This window comes from Marmota monax, unplaced genomic scaffold (assembly GCF_021218885.2).
Source record: "Marmota monax isolate L192 unplaced genomic scaffold, Marmota_monax_Labrador192_F-V1.1 WCK01_AAM20220418_F8-fsc00018, whole genome shotgun sequence".
Lineage (NCBI taxonomy): Eukaryota > Metazoa > Chordata > Mammalia > Rodentia > Sciuridae > Marmota > Marmota monax.
The window spans coordinates 7,005,237-7,022,779 of NW_026692201.1; the positions used below are offsets into that span (position 1 = coordinate 7,005,237).

The following is a 17,543-nucleotide window of genomic DNA, read 5'->3' on the forward strand; positions in this document are numbered from 1 at the left end:
CAAACTTTGAGGATTTCCTTACCTTTTGGTACAATGAGATTTTCAACTCCTTATGTATTTTCCTTCTCCAATCCTGTAATCAGACATTTCTTCAAGGAATTGTGATTCTTCTTAATAGAAGATGGCATTTAGAAACCAAGATGTTTACTTTAGGAGTGCTCATTACTACTGAGCTGTCATTGCTTTTAGACTCTCTCACCAAATAACCAGTGAAACTAGACATATACATACATACACACATACATAAATGTTCATATATACATACCCACATACTGTGTGTGTGTATAAAACCATGAGTTCATAGTGAATAATTGTTGATTCTGTTTTCTCCCCCTTTCCATATATGTGGTGTGGGTTGTGACAATTGTCATTATCACCAGCTATTAAAAAGTACTATATTAAAGACAGACTTGCAGAAAACGAATCATACTCTTACCCTATGATCCAGCAAATCCACACCTTGGTATCTACCCAAAAGAGTTAAAAACTTAAGTCCACACAAAAATCTGCACACAAATTTTATGCCAGCTTTATTTATAATTACCAAACTTGGAAGTAACCAAGATTGTCCTTTAATGGGTGAATGGATAAATAAACTGTGATGCATCCAGATAATAGAATATTATTAAGAAATGAGCTTGATAAAGCCATTAAAAGACGTAGAGAAATCTTAAATCATTGAGTGAACGAAGCCAATCTGAAAAGGCCACAAACTATTAATTCCAAATATGTGACATTCTGGAAAAGGCAAAACTATGGACATAGTGAAAAAGATCAGAGGCTGGGGGAGAGAGGTAAATAGGCAGAGCACAGAGGATTTTTAGGACAGGTATAAACTATTTTTATCATACTAAAACGTTAGACATATGTCATTGTGTACATTTGTCCAAACCCGCAGGATGCATGACATCAAGAGTGATCCTTAAAGTAAATTATGGACTTTACGTGATTGTCTTAGTCCATTTTCTGTAGCTATAAGAATACCACAGACTGAGTAGAGTATAGAAGAAGAGAGTTTCACTTTGCTCACATTTCTGGAAGCTGGGAAGTCCAAGAACATGATATGGGATATCTCTGTATCTTCCTCTCAATTTTGCTGTGAATCAAACTGCTCTAAAAACATTAAGTCTTAAAAAAAAGGTAACATACAGTCATACATAAGTTAATGACAGGGATATGATCTCATAAATGCACTGTTAGGTAATTTTGTTGTTTTGAAAGAAGTTCCTAAAGTTTACTTACATAAACCTAGATGGCTACAATATCACTAGATCATATAATCTAATGGGACCACCATTGTACACAAGGTCTGTCATTGGACATCCTTACATGGGCATGGTTGCACTTTTTAATTTTTGCAAATGTTATATAAGAAATAATATCTCACTATAGTTTTTTTATTTTTATATTTCTCTTATTATGAGTAAAGCTAAGCATCTTCATGTGTTGAAGGGTCATTTTCACATCATTTTTGTGAATTGTCTGTGTCATTTTCTATTGGGTTTCAACTTTTTTCTCCCTCCTAGAAGTTATTTATATCTTACAATGATTATCTCTTTAATTGTGATATGTATTAGAACTATGTTCTCTCGGTTTTTCAGTTGACAGATTTTATGGTGTTTCTAACACACACGCACACACATACAGAGTTATTCTTAAAAATGTTAGTAGAGCTGGGTGGGGTGGTGCATGACTATAATCCCAGCAGTTTGGGAGGCTGAGGCAGGAGGATAGCAAGTTCAAAGCCAACCTCAGCAAAAGCAAGGTGCTAAGCAATTCAGTGAGACCCTGTCTAAAAATAAAGTACAATATAGGAGTGAGGATGTGGTTCAGTGGTTGAGTATCCCTGAATTCAATCCCCTATACCCCCACCCAAAATGTGGTGGTGAATGCCTATAATCCCAGCAACTCAGGAGGCTGAAGCAGGAGGATCACAAGTTTGAGACCAGGCTAGGAAACTTAGCATGACCCTATCTCAAAATTTTAAAAGGATGGGGATGTGGCCCAGTGGGAAAGGGTCTCTGGGTTTCAATCCCCAGTACTGGAAAAAAAATGTTACTCAAATTTATTAACAATTTATTTTATTGAATCTGAATTCTAAATCATAGAATATCCTATACCAAAGCTAAAACAAAATTTACTATGTTTCTTCTAGTATTTTTATAATTCCAGCCTTTACATTTAGATCCTTGATCCATAGGCATTAATTTTTGTGTGTGATGAGAAATATGAATATAGTTTTCTTTTTCCAAATGACTACCCAACTGTCCCAGCACCATTCAATGAGAAGTACATGTTTGCCCCAGTGAAATGAAGTATCATATTAATTTCCAGATATACTTGGATCTATTTCTGGGCTTTTTGTTTTATTCCACTGGCCTGTTTACCCATAGCGTCAGATTGTCTCAGTCGTACAAACTTCAATATATGTTTTTTTCAAATGTTCAATATATGTTATTTTTAGTTCTATACAGACATCATACCTTTATTTTGTTTATTTAGTTTTTTTTTTTTTTTAATGTGGTTCTGGGGAACGAACCCTGTGCCTCATACATGGTAGGCAAGTGTTCTACCACTGAGTCACAACCCCAGCCCTCAATATATGTTTTAATGTACAATAGGTTCCTAAGTGACTTCTTGTAGCTCTTCACTTTTACTGCTTTCCTGGCAATTCCTGCATATTAATTTTTTCATATGAATTTTCATATCAATGTCTTCAGTTCCATTAAAAAAATTGTTGGCATTTTATTGAAATTGACTTAAATTTAAAAGTTAGTTGGTGGAGAACCAAAATCTTTGTGCTATTCATTTGTCACCCAAAAATAAGGGGGTTTTTCCATTTATTAACTTCCACTCTTGCATCTTTTAGGAGTGTTTTAAAATTGTCCTCATATTACCCTAAGTATTTTATCTTCTCTGTTGCTATTGAAATGGAACTATTTCAATCATTATACCTTTTAACTGATTATTATTGTGAAACTTAAGACCACTGATGGTTGTTAATTCTGCATGGTAATTTATATCCTGCCAATCATTGAATTTTGTTATTATTTATTAATTTAATCATTGGTTTTTAAGGGGTTTCACAGTATCTAATAATATCAGTAAAAACCATTTCAATCAGTTAGAAGATGCAAAAAAATGGGAATGAAACAAAAGAACACCCAAATCACAAGTGTATACAAAAGTTAATTACTTGGTAGGTGGGATGCTTGGAACTTGGAATATGTTTTGCATAGAAATTATGTTATACTTTGTCACCTTGTTTATATTCTGACCCACTTAAAACCTATTAGGGACATCACCCCAATTGGAGGAGGGGCAGAGCAGAGCTGCCACCCGCGCCTGCAAGGTAGGCAGACCTGTGACCGACTGGCAGAACAGGCCCAGCGGCCCACCGGCGTGGTAGACACATCACACCAATTGGAGGAAGGGCCCAGCTGCCACCCGCAAGGTAGGCAGACCGCGCATCCCGGAGAAGGGGCCCAGCGGCCCGCCAGCCTAGTTGAAAGATCACCCCAATTGGAGGAGGGGCACAGCCGCCGCCTGCGCCTGCAAGGTAGGCAGACCTGCATCCTGGAGAACAGGCCCAGCGGACCACCAGGGTGGTAGACAGATCACCCCTATTGGAGGAGGGGCCCAGCCATTGCCCACAAGGTAGGCAGACCACGCGACCCCGAGAAGGGGCCCAGTGGCCCGCTGGCATGATAGACAGATCACCCCAATTAGAGGAGGAGCACAGCCGCTGCCTACCCCTGCAAGGGAGACTTTGCAACTATACAAGAGCAATATAAATATATAGAGGGAAAATTCAGTAACACAAGAGTTTCACCAAGCAGAAAGAAATGCGAGCAGTATGAAAAGACAAGGAAAGAAAGGACCACAAGCAATGCAGGTCAACTCAACTTTAGAAGAGATAATATCTGCAGCAGATGGAATGTTAGATAAAGAATTCAGGATTTACATGCTTCAGATGATCTGGAGTCTCAAGGAAGACATTAGACAGCAAAATCAGACAATGAAAGATCACTTCAACAATGAATTACATAAACAAATCCAAGAAGCAAAAGGTCAACTATACAGGGAAATAGAGGTTATAAAAAAAAAAAAAAAGAAATCCTAGAAATGCAGGAAGCAATAAACCAAATTAAAAACTCAAATGAGACTACTACCAGCAGAGTAGAACACTTAGAAGATAGAACATCAGACAATGAAGACAAAGTATTTCAACTTGAAAAGAACACAGACAGCTTGGCGAGACTGTTAAGAAACCATGAGCAGAACATCCAAGAAATATGGGATAACATAAAGAGACCAAACTTAAGAGTCATTGGGATACAGGAAGGAATAGAGGTCCAAACCAAAGGAATGAGCAATCTGTTCAACGAAATAATACGAGAAAACTTCCCAGACTTGAAGAATGAGACAGAATCCTAAATCCTAGAAGCCTACAGGACGCTGAATGTGCAAAATCATAAGAGATCCACACCTAGACACATTATAATGAAGATGCCCAACATACAGAATAAGGAGAGAATTTTAAAAGCTACAAGAGAAAGGAAGCAGATTACATATAGGGGTAAACCAATCAGAATAACAGCTGATCTTTCAACACAGACTCTGAAAGCTAGAAGATCCTGGAACAACATATTTCAAACGCTGAAAGAAAATGGGTTCCAACCAAGAATTGTGTATCCAGCGAAATTAAGCTTCAGGATGGAAGATGAAATTAAAACCTTCCACGATAAACAAAAGTTTAAAGAATTCGCAGCTAGAAAACCATCTCTTCAAAACATCCTCGCCAAAACATTATAGGAAGAGGAAATGGAAAATAACAATGAAAACCAACAGTGGGAGGTAGGACAGTAAAGGGGGGGAAAATAATCAAAGAGGAAAACAAACCATGTTTAGTAACAGAAATAAACAAATATGGCTGGAAGAACAACCCATATCTCAATAATAACCCTAAATGTTAATGGCTTAAACTCACCAATTAAGAGACACAGGCTAGTAGAATGGATCACAAAACAAGACCCAACAATATGCTGCCTACAGGAGACGCATTTGATAGGAAAAGACATACATAGGCTGAAGGTGAAAGGTTGGGAAAAATCATATCACTCCTATGGACTTCGGAAACAAGCAGGAGTGTCCATACTCATATCAAATAAAATAGATTTCAAGCCAAAGTTAATCAAAAGGGATAAAGAGGGACACTACATACTGCTCAAGGGAACCATACACCAACAAGACATAATAATCATAAATATATATGCCCCAAACAATGGTGCAGCTATGTTCATCAAACAAACTCTTCTCAAGTTCAAGAGTCTAATAGACCACCACACCATAATTATGGGAGACTTCAACACACCTCTCTCACCACTGGACAGATCTACCAAACAAAAGTTGAATAAAGAAACTATAGAACTCAATAATACAATTAATAACCTAGACTTAATTGACATATATAGAATATACCACCCAACAACAAGCAGTTACACTTTTTTCTCAGCAGCACATGGATGCTTCTCAAAAATAGATCATATATTATGTCACAGGGCAACTCTTAGACATTATAAAGGAGTAGAGATAATACCATGCATCTTATCTGATCATAATGGAATGAAACTGGAAATCAACGATAAAAGAAGGAAGGAAAAATCATGCATCACTTGGAGAATGAACAATAGGTTACTGAATGATCAATGGGTTATAGAAGACATCAAGGAGGAAATTAAAAAATTCTTAGAGATAAATGAAAACACAGACACAACATATCGGAATCTATGGGACACAATGAAAGCAGTTCTAAGAGGAAAATTCATTGCTTGGAGTTCATCACTTAAAAAAAGAAAAAAACCAACAAATAAATGATCTCACACTTCATCTCAAAATCCTAGAAAAAGAAGAGCAAAACAATAGCAAAAGAAGTAGAAGGCAAGAAATGATTAAAATCAGAGCTGAAATCAATGAAATCAAAACAAAAGAAACAATTGAAAAAATTGACAAAACTAAAAGTTGGTTCTTTGAAAGAATAAATAAGATCAACAGACCCTTAGCCATGCTAACGAAGAGAAGAAGAGAGAGAACTCAAATTACTAGCATACGGGATGAAAAAGGCAATATCACAACAGACACTTCAGAAATTCAGAAGATAATTAGAAATTATTTTGAATCCTTATACTCCAATAAAATAGAAGATAGTGAAGGCATCGATAAATTTCTTAAGTCATATGATCTGCCCAGATTGAGTCAGGAGGATATAGACAACATAAACAGACCAATATCAATTGAGGAAATAGAAGAAGCCATCAAAAGACTACCAACTAAGAAAAGCCCAGGACCGGATGGGTATACAGCAGAGTTTTACAAAACCTTTAAAGAAGAACTAATACCAATACTTTTCAAGCTATTTCAGGAAATAGAAAAAGAGGGAGAACTTCCAAATTCATCCTACGAGGCCAACATCACCCTGATTCCTAAACCAGACAAAGACACTTCAAAGAAAGAAAACTACAGACCAATATCCCTAATGAACCTAGATGCAAAAATCCTCAATAAAATTCTGGCGAATCGGATAAAAAACATATCAAAAAAATTGTGCACCATGCTCAAGTAGGTTTCATCCTGGGATGCAAGGCTGGTTCAATATACGGAAATCAATAAATGTTGGTCAAACATCAATAGACTTAAAGATAAGAACCATATGATCATCTCGATAGATGCAGAAAAAGCATTTGACAAAGTACAGCATCCCTTTTTGTTCAAAACTCTAGAAAAACTAGGGATAACAGGAACATACCTCAATATTGTAAAAGCTATCTATGCTAAGCCTCAGGCTAGCATCATTCTGAACGGAGAAAAATTGAAGGCATTCCCTCTAAAATCTGGAACAAGACAGGGATGCCCTCTCTCACCACTTCTGTTCAACATAGTTCTCGAAACACTGGCCAGAGCAATTAGACGAAAGAAATTAAAGGCATAAAAATAGGAAAAGAAGAACTTAAATTATCACTATTTGCAGATTACATGATTCTATACCTAGCAGACCCAAAAGGGTCTACAAAGAAACTACTAGAGCTAATAAATGAATTCAGCAAAGTGGCAGGCTATAAAATCAACACGCATAAATCAAAGGCATTCCTGTATATCAGCGATAAATCTTCTGAAATGGAAATTAGGACAACCACTCCATTCACAATATCCTCAAAAAAAATAAAATACTTGGGAATCAACCTAACAAAAGAGGTGAAAGACTTATACAATGAAAACTACAGAACCCTAAAGAGAGAAATAGAAGAAGATCTTAGAAGATGGAAAAATATACCCTGTTCATGGATAGGCAGAACTAACATCATCAAAATGGCGATATTACCAAAAGTTCTCTATAGGTTTAATGCAATGCCAATCAAAATCCCAACGGCATTTCTTGTAGAAATAGAGAAAGCAATCGTGAAATTCATATGGAATAATAAAAGACCCAGAATAGCAAAAACAACTCTAAGCAGGAAGTGTGAATCAGGTGGTATAGCGATACCAGATCTCAAACTATACTACAGAGCAATAGTAACAAAAACAGCATGGTACTGGTACCAAAACAGGCAGGTGGACCAATGGTATAGAATAGAGGACACAGAAACCAATCCACAAAATTACAACTATCTTATATTTGATAAAGGGGCTAAAAGCATGCAATGGAGGAAGGATAGCATCTTCAACAAATGGTGCTGGGAAAACTGGAAATCCATATGCAACAAAATGAAACTGAATCCCTTTCTCTCGCCATGCACAAAAGTTAACTCAAAATGGATCAAGGAGCTTGATATCAAATCAGAGACACGGCGTCTAATAGAAGAAAAAGTTGGCTAAGATCTACATACTGTGGGGTCGGGCTCCAAATTCCTCAATAGGACACCCATAGCACAAAAGTTAATAACTAGAATCAACAAATGGGACTTACTCAAACTAAAAAGTTTTTTCTCAGCAAAAGAAACAATAAGAGATGTAAATAGGGAGCCTACATCCTAGGAACAAATCTTTTCTCCTCACAATTCAGATAGAGCCCTAATATCCAGAGTATACAAAGAACTCAAAAAATTAAACAATAAGAAAACAAATAACCCAATCAACAAATGGGCCAAGGACCTGAACAGACACTTCTCAGAGGAGGACATACAATCAATCAACAAGTACATGAAAAAATGCTCACCATCCCTAGCAGTCAGAGAAATGCAAATCAAAACCACCCTAAGATACCATCTCACTCCAGTAAGATTGGCAGCCATTATGAAGTCAAACAACAACAAGTGCTGGCGAGGATGTGGTGAAAAGGGTACACTTGTGCATTGCTGGTGGGACTGCAAATTGGTGCGGCCAATTTGGAAAGCAGTATGGAGATTTCTTGGAAAGGTGGGAATGGAACCACCATTTGACCCAGCTATTCCCCTTCTCGGTATATTCCCTAAAGACCTAAAAAGAGCATACTACAGGGACACTGCTACATTGATGTTCATAGCAGCCCAATTCACAATAGCAAGACTGTGGAACCAACCTAGATGCCCTTCAATAGACGAATGGATAAAAAAAAAATGTGGCATTTATACACAATGGAGTATTACTCTGCATTAAAAAATGACAAAATCATGGAATTTGCAGGGAAATGGATGGCATTAGAGCAGATTATGCTAAGTGAAGCCAGCCAATCCCTAAAAAACAAATGCCAAATGTCTTCTTTGATATAAGGAGAGTAACTAAGAACAGAGTAGGGAGGAAGAGCATGAGAAGAAGATTAACATTAAACATGGATGAAAGGTGGGAGGGAAAGGGAGAGAGAAGGGAAATTACATGGAAATGGAAGGAGACCCTCATGGTTATACAAAATTACATAGAAGAGGAAGTGAGGGGAAAGGGAAAAAAAAACAAGGGGGAGAAATGAATTACAGTAGATGGGGTAGAGAGAAAAGAGGGGAGGGGAGGGGAAGGGAGGGGGGATAGTAGAGGATAGGAAAGGCAGCAGAATACAACAGACACTAGTATGGCAATATGTAAATCAGTGGATGTGTAACCGATGTGATTCTGCAATCTGTATATGGGGTAAAAATGGGAGCTCATAACCCACTTGAATCAAAGTGTGAAATATGATATGTCAAGAACTATGTAATGTTTTGAACAACCAACAATAAAAATTAAAAAAAAAACCTATTAGGCCTGTGGTTTAAAGTGCTTATAATTCTTGAAGTCAGAAAGAAAAAGATTAACAATCCATTTTTAAATGGACAAAGTATAGAAACATTATAGTCTACAGGAAATGTAAGTGGCCATTAAATATATGCATACTCAACATTATTCAGAAAGAAAAATTCAAACAGAAACTTTAATAATATATCCTTGTGCTCGTTGCTTTGGGAAATGTAAAGAAACAATCCTCTTATACATGAGTCACAGAAATAAAATTTAGTACAACTTCCAAAACAATTTCATATATCCATCCAAATGCACATATACTTTGATCTAGCAGTTCCAGTTCCAGGAATTTATCCCATAAGTATACCAGTGTGAGAAATGTATGCAGTGAGATATTCATTTTAACTTTATTTATAATAAAAAAGCCAATAATGGGGCCTGATTAATTATGCAATACTAAGCAATCATTTGAAAAGATAACACGAAACCATCTCTAATACGATGTAAATTTTTTTTTAAGTTAAGCAAAGAACATTATGGTTGATATGCTTTCATTTGCTTTGGAAAAAAAGTGTGTATGTGTGTGTGTGTGAGTGTGTGTGTGTGTGTGTGTGTGTGTGTAGACAGAGAAAGGTAAATGTTCTTGCCTATTATGTAAGAAGGACACAGAAGAAATTAGAAAATTGGTTGCCCCTGAATAGATCAGTTGTCTGGGGAAAGGAATGTGAAAGAAACTAACTTTTCACCTGGGAAAGAAACTAACTTTTCACCATATACTATTTAACACCTTCTCATTTATTTTATCTCTGTGCATGTATTATCTATATCATCATCATCTCCTCCTTATTCTTCCTCCTCCTCAAACTTTTTCTCCTCTTTCTCCAATTCCTTCTCCTCTTCTACCACTACTACTACTGCTACTATTTACATTTAAAAAAAAATTAAAGTGCCTTATGACAGCAGAGTGCCAAGAATCAGCCTTTCTCAATGGACACGTTTGTAATGCCCAACAGCCCTGTGCTAAGAAATTACAGTTTTTCATACCCAGACTCTTGATGGTTGTTCTGTGCCCTAGTTCTTGGCCGTAAACTATATGTAAAAGTCATAGTCCCGTGTTTCATCGCTTCTTTCAAACCGTTTTCATTTCAGTGCCTTTGAATATGATAACTGTTGCATACAAAGACTAAGCAATTTTAAGTACTTTATTTCTAAACGTTTAACCGTTAGCACATAGGAAGAAAAGCTACCCAGCTGGTGAGATAAGAATGGTAAGAGGTCTTTCTTCAGAGAGAAAACCTGAAGTGCACTAATTTCAAGTGGTAGGTTGTGGTTGATGTTACTGATTACCCTGTTACTACCCTGACCAGTCCAGAAGGAGGTACACTTGAATATTATCAAGAAGACCCAAAATTTGTTCACGAAATTATTTTCATGATGCATTTAGTTTTAGAAAACGATGTGGGTTGAATTTGTTTCTAAGTAGAGGGAACGGCCCATTTAAAGGCCTGTAAGGTGGGCAACTCAGAAGAGGGTCCTTTGCCCTTTCTTTTCAGGTATTTACATGCAATATTATATTCACTAGCTATTATCAGTACATTAAGAACAATAGAGATTCTAAGCACATAGAAAGGAAATTCTTTTTTAGTATATATATTTTTAGTTGTAGGTGGACACAATACCTTTATTTCATTTTTATGTGGTGCTGAGGATCGAACCCAGTGCCTCATGCATGCTAAGTGAGCGCTCTACCACTGAGCCACAACCCCAGCCCTGGAAAGGGAATTCTTTTTAGGCAGCATCTTCAGTTTATTGTTTTAGTTCTCTGTGTTCATGAGTGTGTGTGTGTGTGTGTGTGTGTTAGAAGGTAAAATGTTGGAAGAGAGAAAAAAATTTCTTCTGACTCTAAATTCTCCTGTTTTTATGAAATTTATAAGTCTGTGGCTAACTCCAAATTAAACTTCTCTTACCCTCTCATCTGATTATCATCTCCTGCCTTCTCAAAATCTGCTAGATGAAAGAAGAAAGTGAACACAGTTTCATTATATAGAAAATTTGGCACAGTATTTTTGTCCATACGATAAATGCACAAAAGTGTACAGAAGTCACTGAATTTTCAGAAACTAATTAATATATAACCACCAGCTAGGTCAAGAATAGGATATTGGCATGGCAGTTTCTTCTTTCTTTTCCTTACCATTCACACAGACCGAGACTTAGTGTTGGCACATTATTTATTACATATAACTGTATTGCATTGTTTTTTCTGTACTGAAATTTTCACATATATACCCATTTCTTAAGCATTGGCTCCAAGCCAGTTCTTTCCAACCATACTTAGGTATCTCAAACCAATGTGAACACTGTGTTAAAAGTCTATTTTATATTTAAAAAAATAGGAATTTACTCTTACTACATAGGAAAGTGCAATATGTGTATATGTGTTATAACTTAATAATAATCTTTTTAAAAGTTAAATATACATCGTTTTTTAAAGTTAAACAGTTTAAAGAGACATACAGTGAAAAGTCTCTTTTAACCTCTCCCCAAGAATATCACTGGTACTCTTTCAGAAATAATCTATACACAATTAAATATATATGTTTCCCTATTTGAACCTAAATGGTAGCATATTTCTTGCTGTACTACACGAGGCTTTTTTAAAGTAATAATTTAGATAGACCTTGTAAAAGTGTCGGCCCACCTCATGACCTCCCTCCCTCCTAGTGGTCAAATTTGCACCTCTTGACCCTATCCTATTGACAGCAACACTGTATGTGAACCACTGTCTATTGTTGTGCACTTCATTTTATGATCTTCCTCTGCTCTGCTCTACAACACAAGGAACCATAGCCCACAATCCCTGTATCCCAGGCTACTTTACCTACTTAGCTTGCATCTAGACTCAGGCAGTGAGAGGCACTGGTGAGAGAGAGATGGAGGGTGGGAGGAAAGGAGAGTTCAGCATGTTTCTTCTCCTCTCTGCTCTAAGAAGCAGCTTCAGCCAACATGGCTGAATAGTCTCTAAGGTTCCAGCTTCTACTGGAAGCCTCTCCCTGTATGGTCCTGCTAACTGCTTGGCAGCCCCTTCAGGGATCCTCTTCAGTGGTTCTCCACGTTAAGTGAGTTCATTTGAACTACACTGAAAGTTAGTCACGCGGAGTACCTCAGGGAGAAAGACATCCTGCCCACCCCAGCTCTTCCACTGATCCTTGATGAGCTGCCAAATCTATGACTGAAAAGCCGTCTCAGATGAATAGTGAGAATCTTTTTTTTTTTTAATCTTGCCTCTTCTGTATGACATAATTACTTTTGGTAACAACCATAAAGTAAAAGAATAATTGCATCCAGGAAAGAAATGCAAAGAGTGAAAAAATTCTGTTGAATTTTACATGTATAATTATACCAGTATAAAACAAGTGAGAAATACAGAAATGAAATAAATATTATAGAAAAAAAAGCAAGAGGTTAATATTTTTAAATTATAGGTAACATATTCTTGAAAAAGGAAAAATATTTATACCTAGATATTAATCTCTTTAGTAAATTGGTCTGTTGTCTATAAACAATAAATTCAGCATCTCTGCTTTTTAGCCTTAAGCATTATAAATTCATCAGTGATTTTATCAAAACCAGGCTTATTCAACTTAATGTTTAATAGACAGGATAGCCATATTTGTCCAGTTATCTTTGTGCATGACTAACTGAAAAACCATTTTAAACTTTTAATTTCAAATTTTCTTTTATGTGAGCATCAGATATGTAAGTATTAAGGAAACTATTTGAACATGATGATAAATTTGGCAGATTCATATTCATCTCCTTTCACAACAAATTCCAGAAATTGCAATACTATGTCTTTGTTTCTTTGAGAACAATTCTAGTTTCTTTCAAATACCTCTGGTTGAAAATTTTCCACTAATATGCCTTCATCAGAAAATTCATAATGTATACCTTTAGTTTTAACATAATTAACAGTTTAAAAAGAAATTTGAATTTTAAAAGTATATTCAAAATCAGTGGTATATTTTATGTATGGATTAAAATTTGTGCTTAGAGAACACTGTGTTAGACCTCACAGTTTACGGTCTGTTTCATAGCACATAATAAACATACGTAGAAACTCTGGTCACATAGAATGACAATGTCTGCTTCTTTGTATTTATAATCCTTAACTATCATTGTTTATTTCCAATCTACTGTTTAAATGTAGGATATCTAGTTCCACAGGGATTGAAGACACAAATTATGCCTCAAGTTGCAGCATCAAGTAAACTTGAATGATTTCAGCAATTAAAAACTTGCTTTCAAAATGAATGCGTGTAGCTGAGTCTGTTGCCTGTCCATGGTATAGCTGGATCACCAATAGTCTCTTATCTTCTGATACTGTGTGTCATCCTTTTCTCAAAGTTCTCTCCCTTTGGCATTTATGACACCATTGTGGGTACAACTTTCCACCCCTAGTTAAATGCTTGCCCTTGACCACTAATCTACTTGCTCCATGAAGTCACAACATCTGTTTTGTTCACCACTGCTTTTCCAGTGCCTGGCCTTGAGCTAAGTCCTCAACAAACATGTAGAATAATGAATCTTTCAATAAGGAATGCAATTATCCAGCATCTTAAGTATAGGAAAGACTTTAGCAGGTGTTATATGGACTGTGCTTGGTTGGTGGCAGAACTGGGAAAAGCAGGACTTGTGGCTTTCTCTCCAGTGACCTTTGAATCCATACTTCATGGTCTGCTAACACTTCTAAAATATATTCCTGGAGAAAGTATTATTAAGTAATGTGTTATCCTTTTATCATTCATAATGCAGTTTTCTGCAAACTGTCCAACTAGTCTAAAGATTCATTAATGGCAGGGAGCTAAAGGTAGGATGATAATTTATATTTTTATATGCCAATTCCTCAGATGCATATAATTGATTTTTGGTGCTTTTTCGGGGGACTTAAAGGGTGCTATGCTGAAACTTTCTTCCATTCACAGCTGCTGTTTCCTGATAACATCAATCTTCACTTTTGTCCAGTCCAAACATAGAATTTTCTCAGAAGACTCCAGAATCTAGTCTTCCTTCTATTTCATGTTCTACACAGCATACTTAAATTTTTTTTTCCTGTCACCTTTTCTTATGAGTAGAAAAGATTAAGACACAAATTCATTAGGATGCAAACATTAGCACCATAACCAACATCCATAAATATTTTGATAATGTTTTGACTAGATTGTGCTTTTATAGTTCCAAAAAGCTCTCCTGGTTCCAGGGAAGGAAGTGCCTGTCATTCATCATCTCATTCCTGAACTGTAGACACAGCTTCTGCACATCACTAGAGTACTTTCAAGAGTGTTAGTTGTTTGCTGCTCACAGTTGAGCTTAGAGAACACTGTGTTAGACCTCACAGTTTACCATAACACATAATAAACATATGTAGAAACTCTGGTCACATAGATTGACAATGTCTGCTTCTTTGTATTTATAATCCTTAACTGTCATTGTTTATTTCCACTAATTCTGGGCCCATTCCTTGGAGGCCTTTCTCAGTGTATAGTCCACTTTCCAGAAGCTAGTGATTTCAGTTGGCTCTTCTGAGTCAATGTTCTCACCCAAGAGCTGGTCAACAAGCCATCAGGAGTGAAGAGCTTGAGACACCCATCTTTCCCTCTCCGTCTCTCTCTCTGGGCCTCTCAGGGCCTCTCCCCTTGTGGTGAGTGCTTATCGTCTATAGGATTCATGGCTTCCTTTTCTATGTATCTTTGCAGTTTTCCCTTTTAGTACTACTTTTCTGAGGGGTCCCAGTTCCTGGGAAATCTGGTTAGCTCATCTCTCCATGGATAAGCTAGATTGAAGTTGACTGGTCAGTGATGGGTTGGCTGGTGTCCAGGTCAGGATCACTGGTCAGGTGGAAGTAGGGGTGCTGGGTGACCTACCAAACCTAACAGCACTCAACATACAACCAAAGAGAGAACAGGCGAACTTGAGAAAACCAGGAAGCAGACTTCTACCGTGGGTAAGGTTTTTTTTTTAAGTTTAATATTCATCTGTCCTATTCTTTTTATTTGTTGGTTTTAGTGGTATATTAACTATATGACATGAGTTCAGTGTACTTTCATTATTGCTTCTTACCATTATTATTTTTTTAAGAGAGAGAGAATTTTAATATTTATTTTTTAGTTTTTCGGTGGACACAACATCTTTGTTTGTATGTGGTGCTGAGGATCCAACCCCGGGTTGCACGCATGACAGGCGAGCGGGCTACCGCTTGAGCCACATCCCCAGCCCTGCTTCTTACCATTATAATATCCAAAACACTGGAAGAGTCTAAACCTATTTCATGGAAGGAACCTAGAGATGTGAAGTAACTCGCCTCAGGTCATAGAGTTACAGAGGCAGAGAATGAGAAGTGGTCCTCCCAATTTAATGGTCTTTCAACAGCACCTAACATGGAACTGGATTAGAGAACCTGGGTAAAATTCCTGATAATTAGAAAATGTTTGTAACCAGGGGTATTTCCCCTTTCTCTTGAGTATATACCAAAAAGAAATGAATGGTAGATGGAAGAGTTCTAATACACAATTGCTATTATAAAACATGTAATATGTAAATTTGGCATCTTTTTAAAACTTGAAAGTTTGGAATTTTAGAATTTATTCTAATTACAGAAATTTATCATGCTGCATATTCAGCTTTCTTTAGTACCTAGGAAAAGTTCAATAAATGTATAACAAATATGTGTGTATAAATGAATTATAAATGATAAACCACCTTTTACAAAAGAAAACCCTTTTGATTTATTCATTCAACTAAACTTAATAATTTTAAGAAGTATATCAAAGAATTATTTCTAAATGGATTTTTTTCTTGCTATACATAGTGGCTAAGGGCAATCCTGTCAGTTCTTAAGCTTTTGTTTGACCTGCATTGTCAAATGCTTTGTGAAAAGATATTCAGAATGGCACCAAGTGATGTCAACTTGCATTAATTCTTTCTCAAAGAGAGGTATTCAGTATTCAAACAGTGTTTGTACTGGCACAATCTATTTAGATTTCAGCTTCATTTCTGAAGGTTTACAAGTACTGCTTCCTTTGAAAGATTCTGTTCTTTTTTGCAATTAATCTTCTGAAACAACCTTTGAAAGGACAATAATAATGTCTTATAAAGCTGCTTTCAGAGAAGCCATTAAGAAAATAATAAATATTTCGGGGAAGTGAGTAAAAATGTTAGTGATATATTGATATTAAATTTTAGTGTTTTCATCATAGATATATTATGAAAAATTAAAACTATCATTTATTCACCTGAGGAAAAATGTCTCAATGAAATAAATCCATCAATAGCATTGTGTTTATTTTTATGTAAAAGATAATTTATTAATGTTTTCAGATATCAACCATATACTATGTTTCTAAAATTATATAAAGTTCTTTAATTCCGTTATAATGATAATTGTATATTAGCAAACACCTTTTTTTGCTAATTGGATTTCATAAAAAATATGAGGTAATAAAAAGCATCTATTTCAAGTTTCTCCATTTGAAATGACAATGTAAATCACTAATTCATTATTCTATCTTACTTAGAAGATAAGAGAAAGTTTTATTAGGATTCTAAATCTAGATGTTGATGGTTTTGACATGAATTCTTGGTTTCCTCTATTCCCCTGGGAACTAATTATAATAATGTCAAGTGTAGTCATACAGCAACTATAACTCAACTGGCTGGTAAAGGTCTTTTTCAAGTTTTGTCCTTTCTATCTTTTTTTCTGAAGCCGGTTTCTGGTTGGTTCTGTTAATACCAAGGGTTCTTGTATGATGACTGCTGGGTAATTTTTACCCAATAGTTCAACTTCCACTTCTTGTCCCACTTCACTTAGCTCTATGGGGACATAAGCAAAAGCCAGACTCTTCTGGATGCTGTAACTGTAGCTTCCAGATGTTGTGTTGCCAACCACCTGAAAAACAAGACCCATTAGTGCTTAGCATCTCAGTCACAGCTTTCTGCCCCCAAATCCAGATGAAATAACCTAAACTACAGTCCATTCACTATGTGGAAATGCTGCCTGAGGGATAATACCAGAGACATAGGACAGTCACCTTTTTTTAAAGAAGATTAATGAAAATTTAGAAATTATGAAAAATAATTCTCAAAGCACACATCTGCATTGCTCTGAAATTTTTCATTTTTAAAAAATACATAATTTTTAATACCCAGCATTATTTTGCTCAATTTCAGACTAAGGGTTCTAAAAGGAGGAAGAATGGAATGTTTTCATTTTAAGCTTTAAAAGAAAATTCTCTTATCATTAAACTAGTATTGTAGTAGAAAGGGGAAGAAATCTAAAAATCCAAATGCAAACTTAGTTA

At 36.0% G+C, this 17,543-nt stretch overlaps 1 protein-coding gene across 2 annotated transcripts in view; it reads right to left on the bottom strand.

Annotated features, from left to right (window-relative positions):
• Positions 1–15,946: 15,946 nt before the first annotated feature.
• Dmgdh (dimethylglycine dehydrogenase) overlaps positions 15,947–17,543 on the bottom strand; it is a 59,662-nt gene continuing 58,065 nt past the window's right edge. For both annotated transcript variants that reach the window (XM_046427629.2, XM_046427622.2), the window contains one exon: positions 15,947–17,131. In XM_046427629.2, coding sequence (XP_046283585.1) covers positions 16,931–17,131 — 201 coding nt within the window. In that variant the 3' untranslated portion in view covers positions 15,947–16,930. The remainder of the gene's footprint in view (positions 17,132–17,543) is intronic.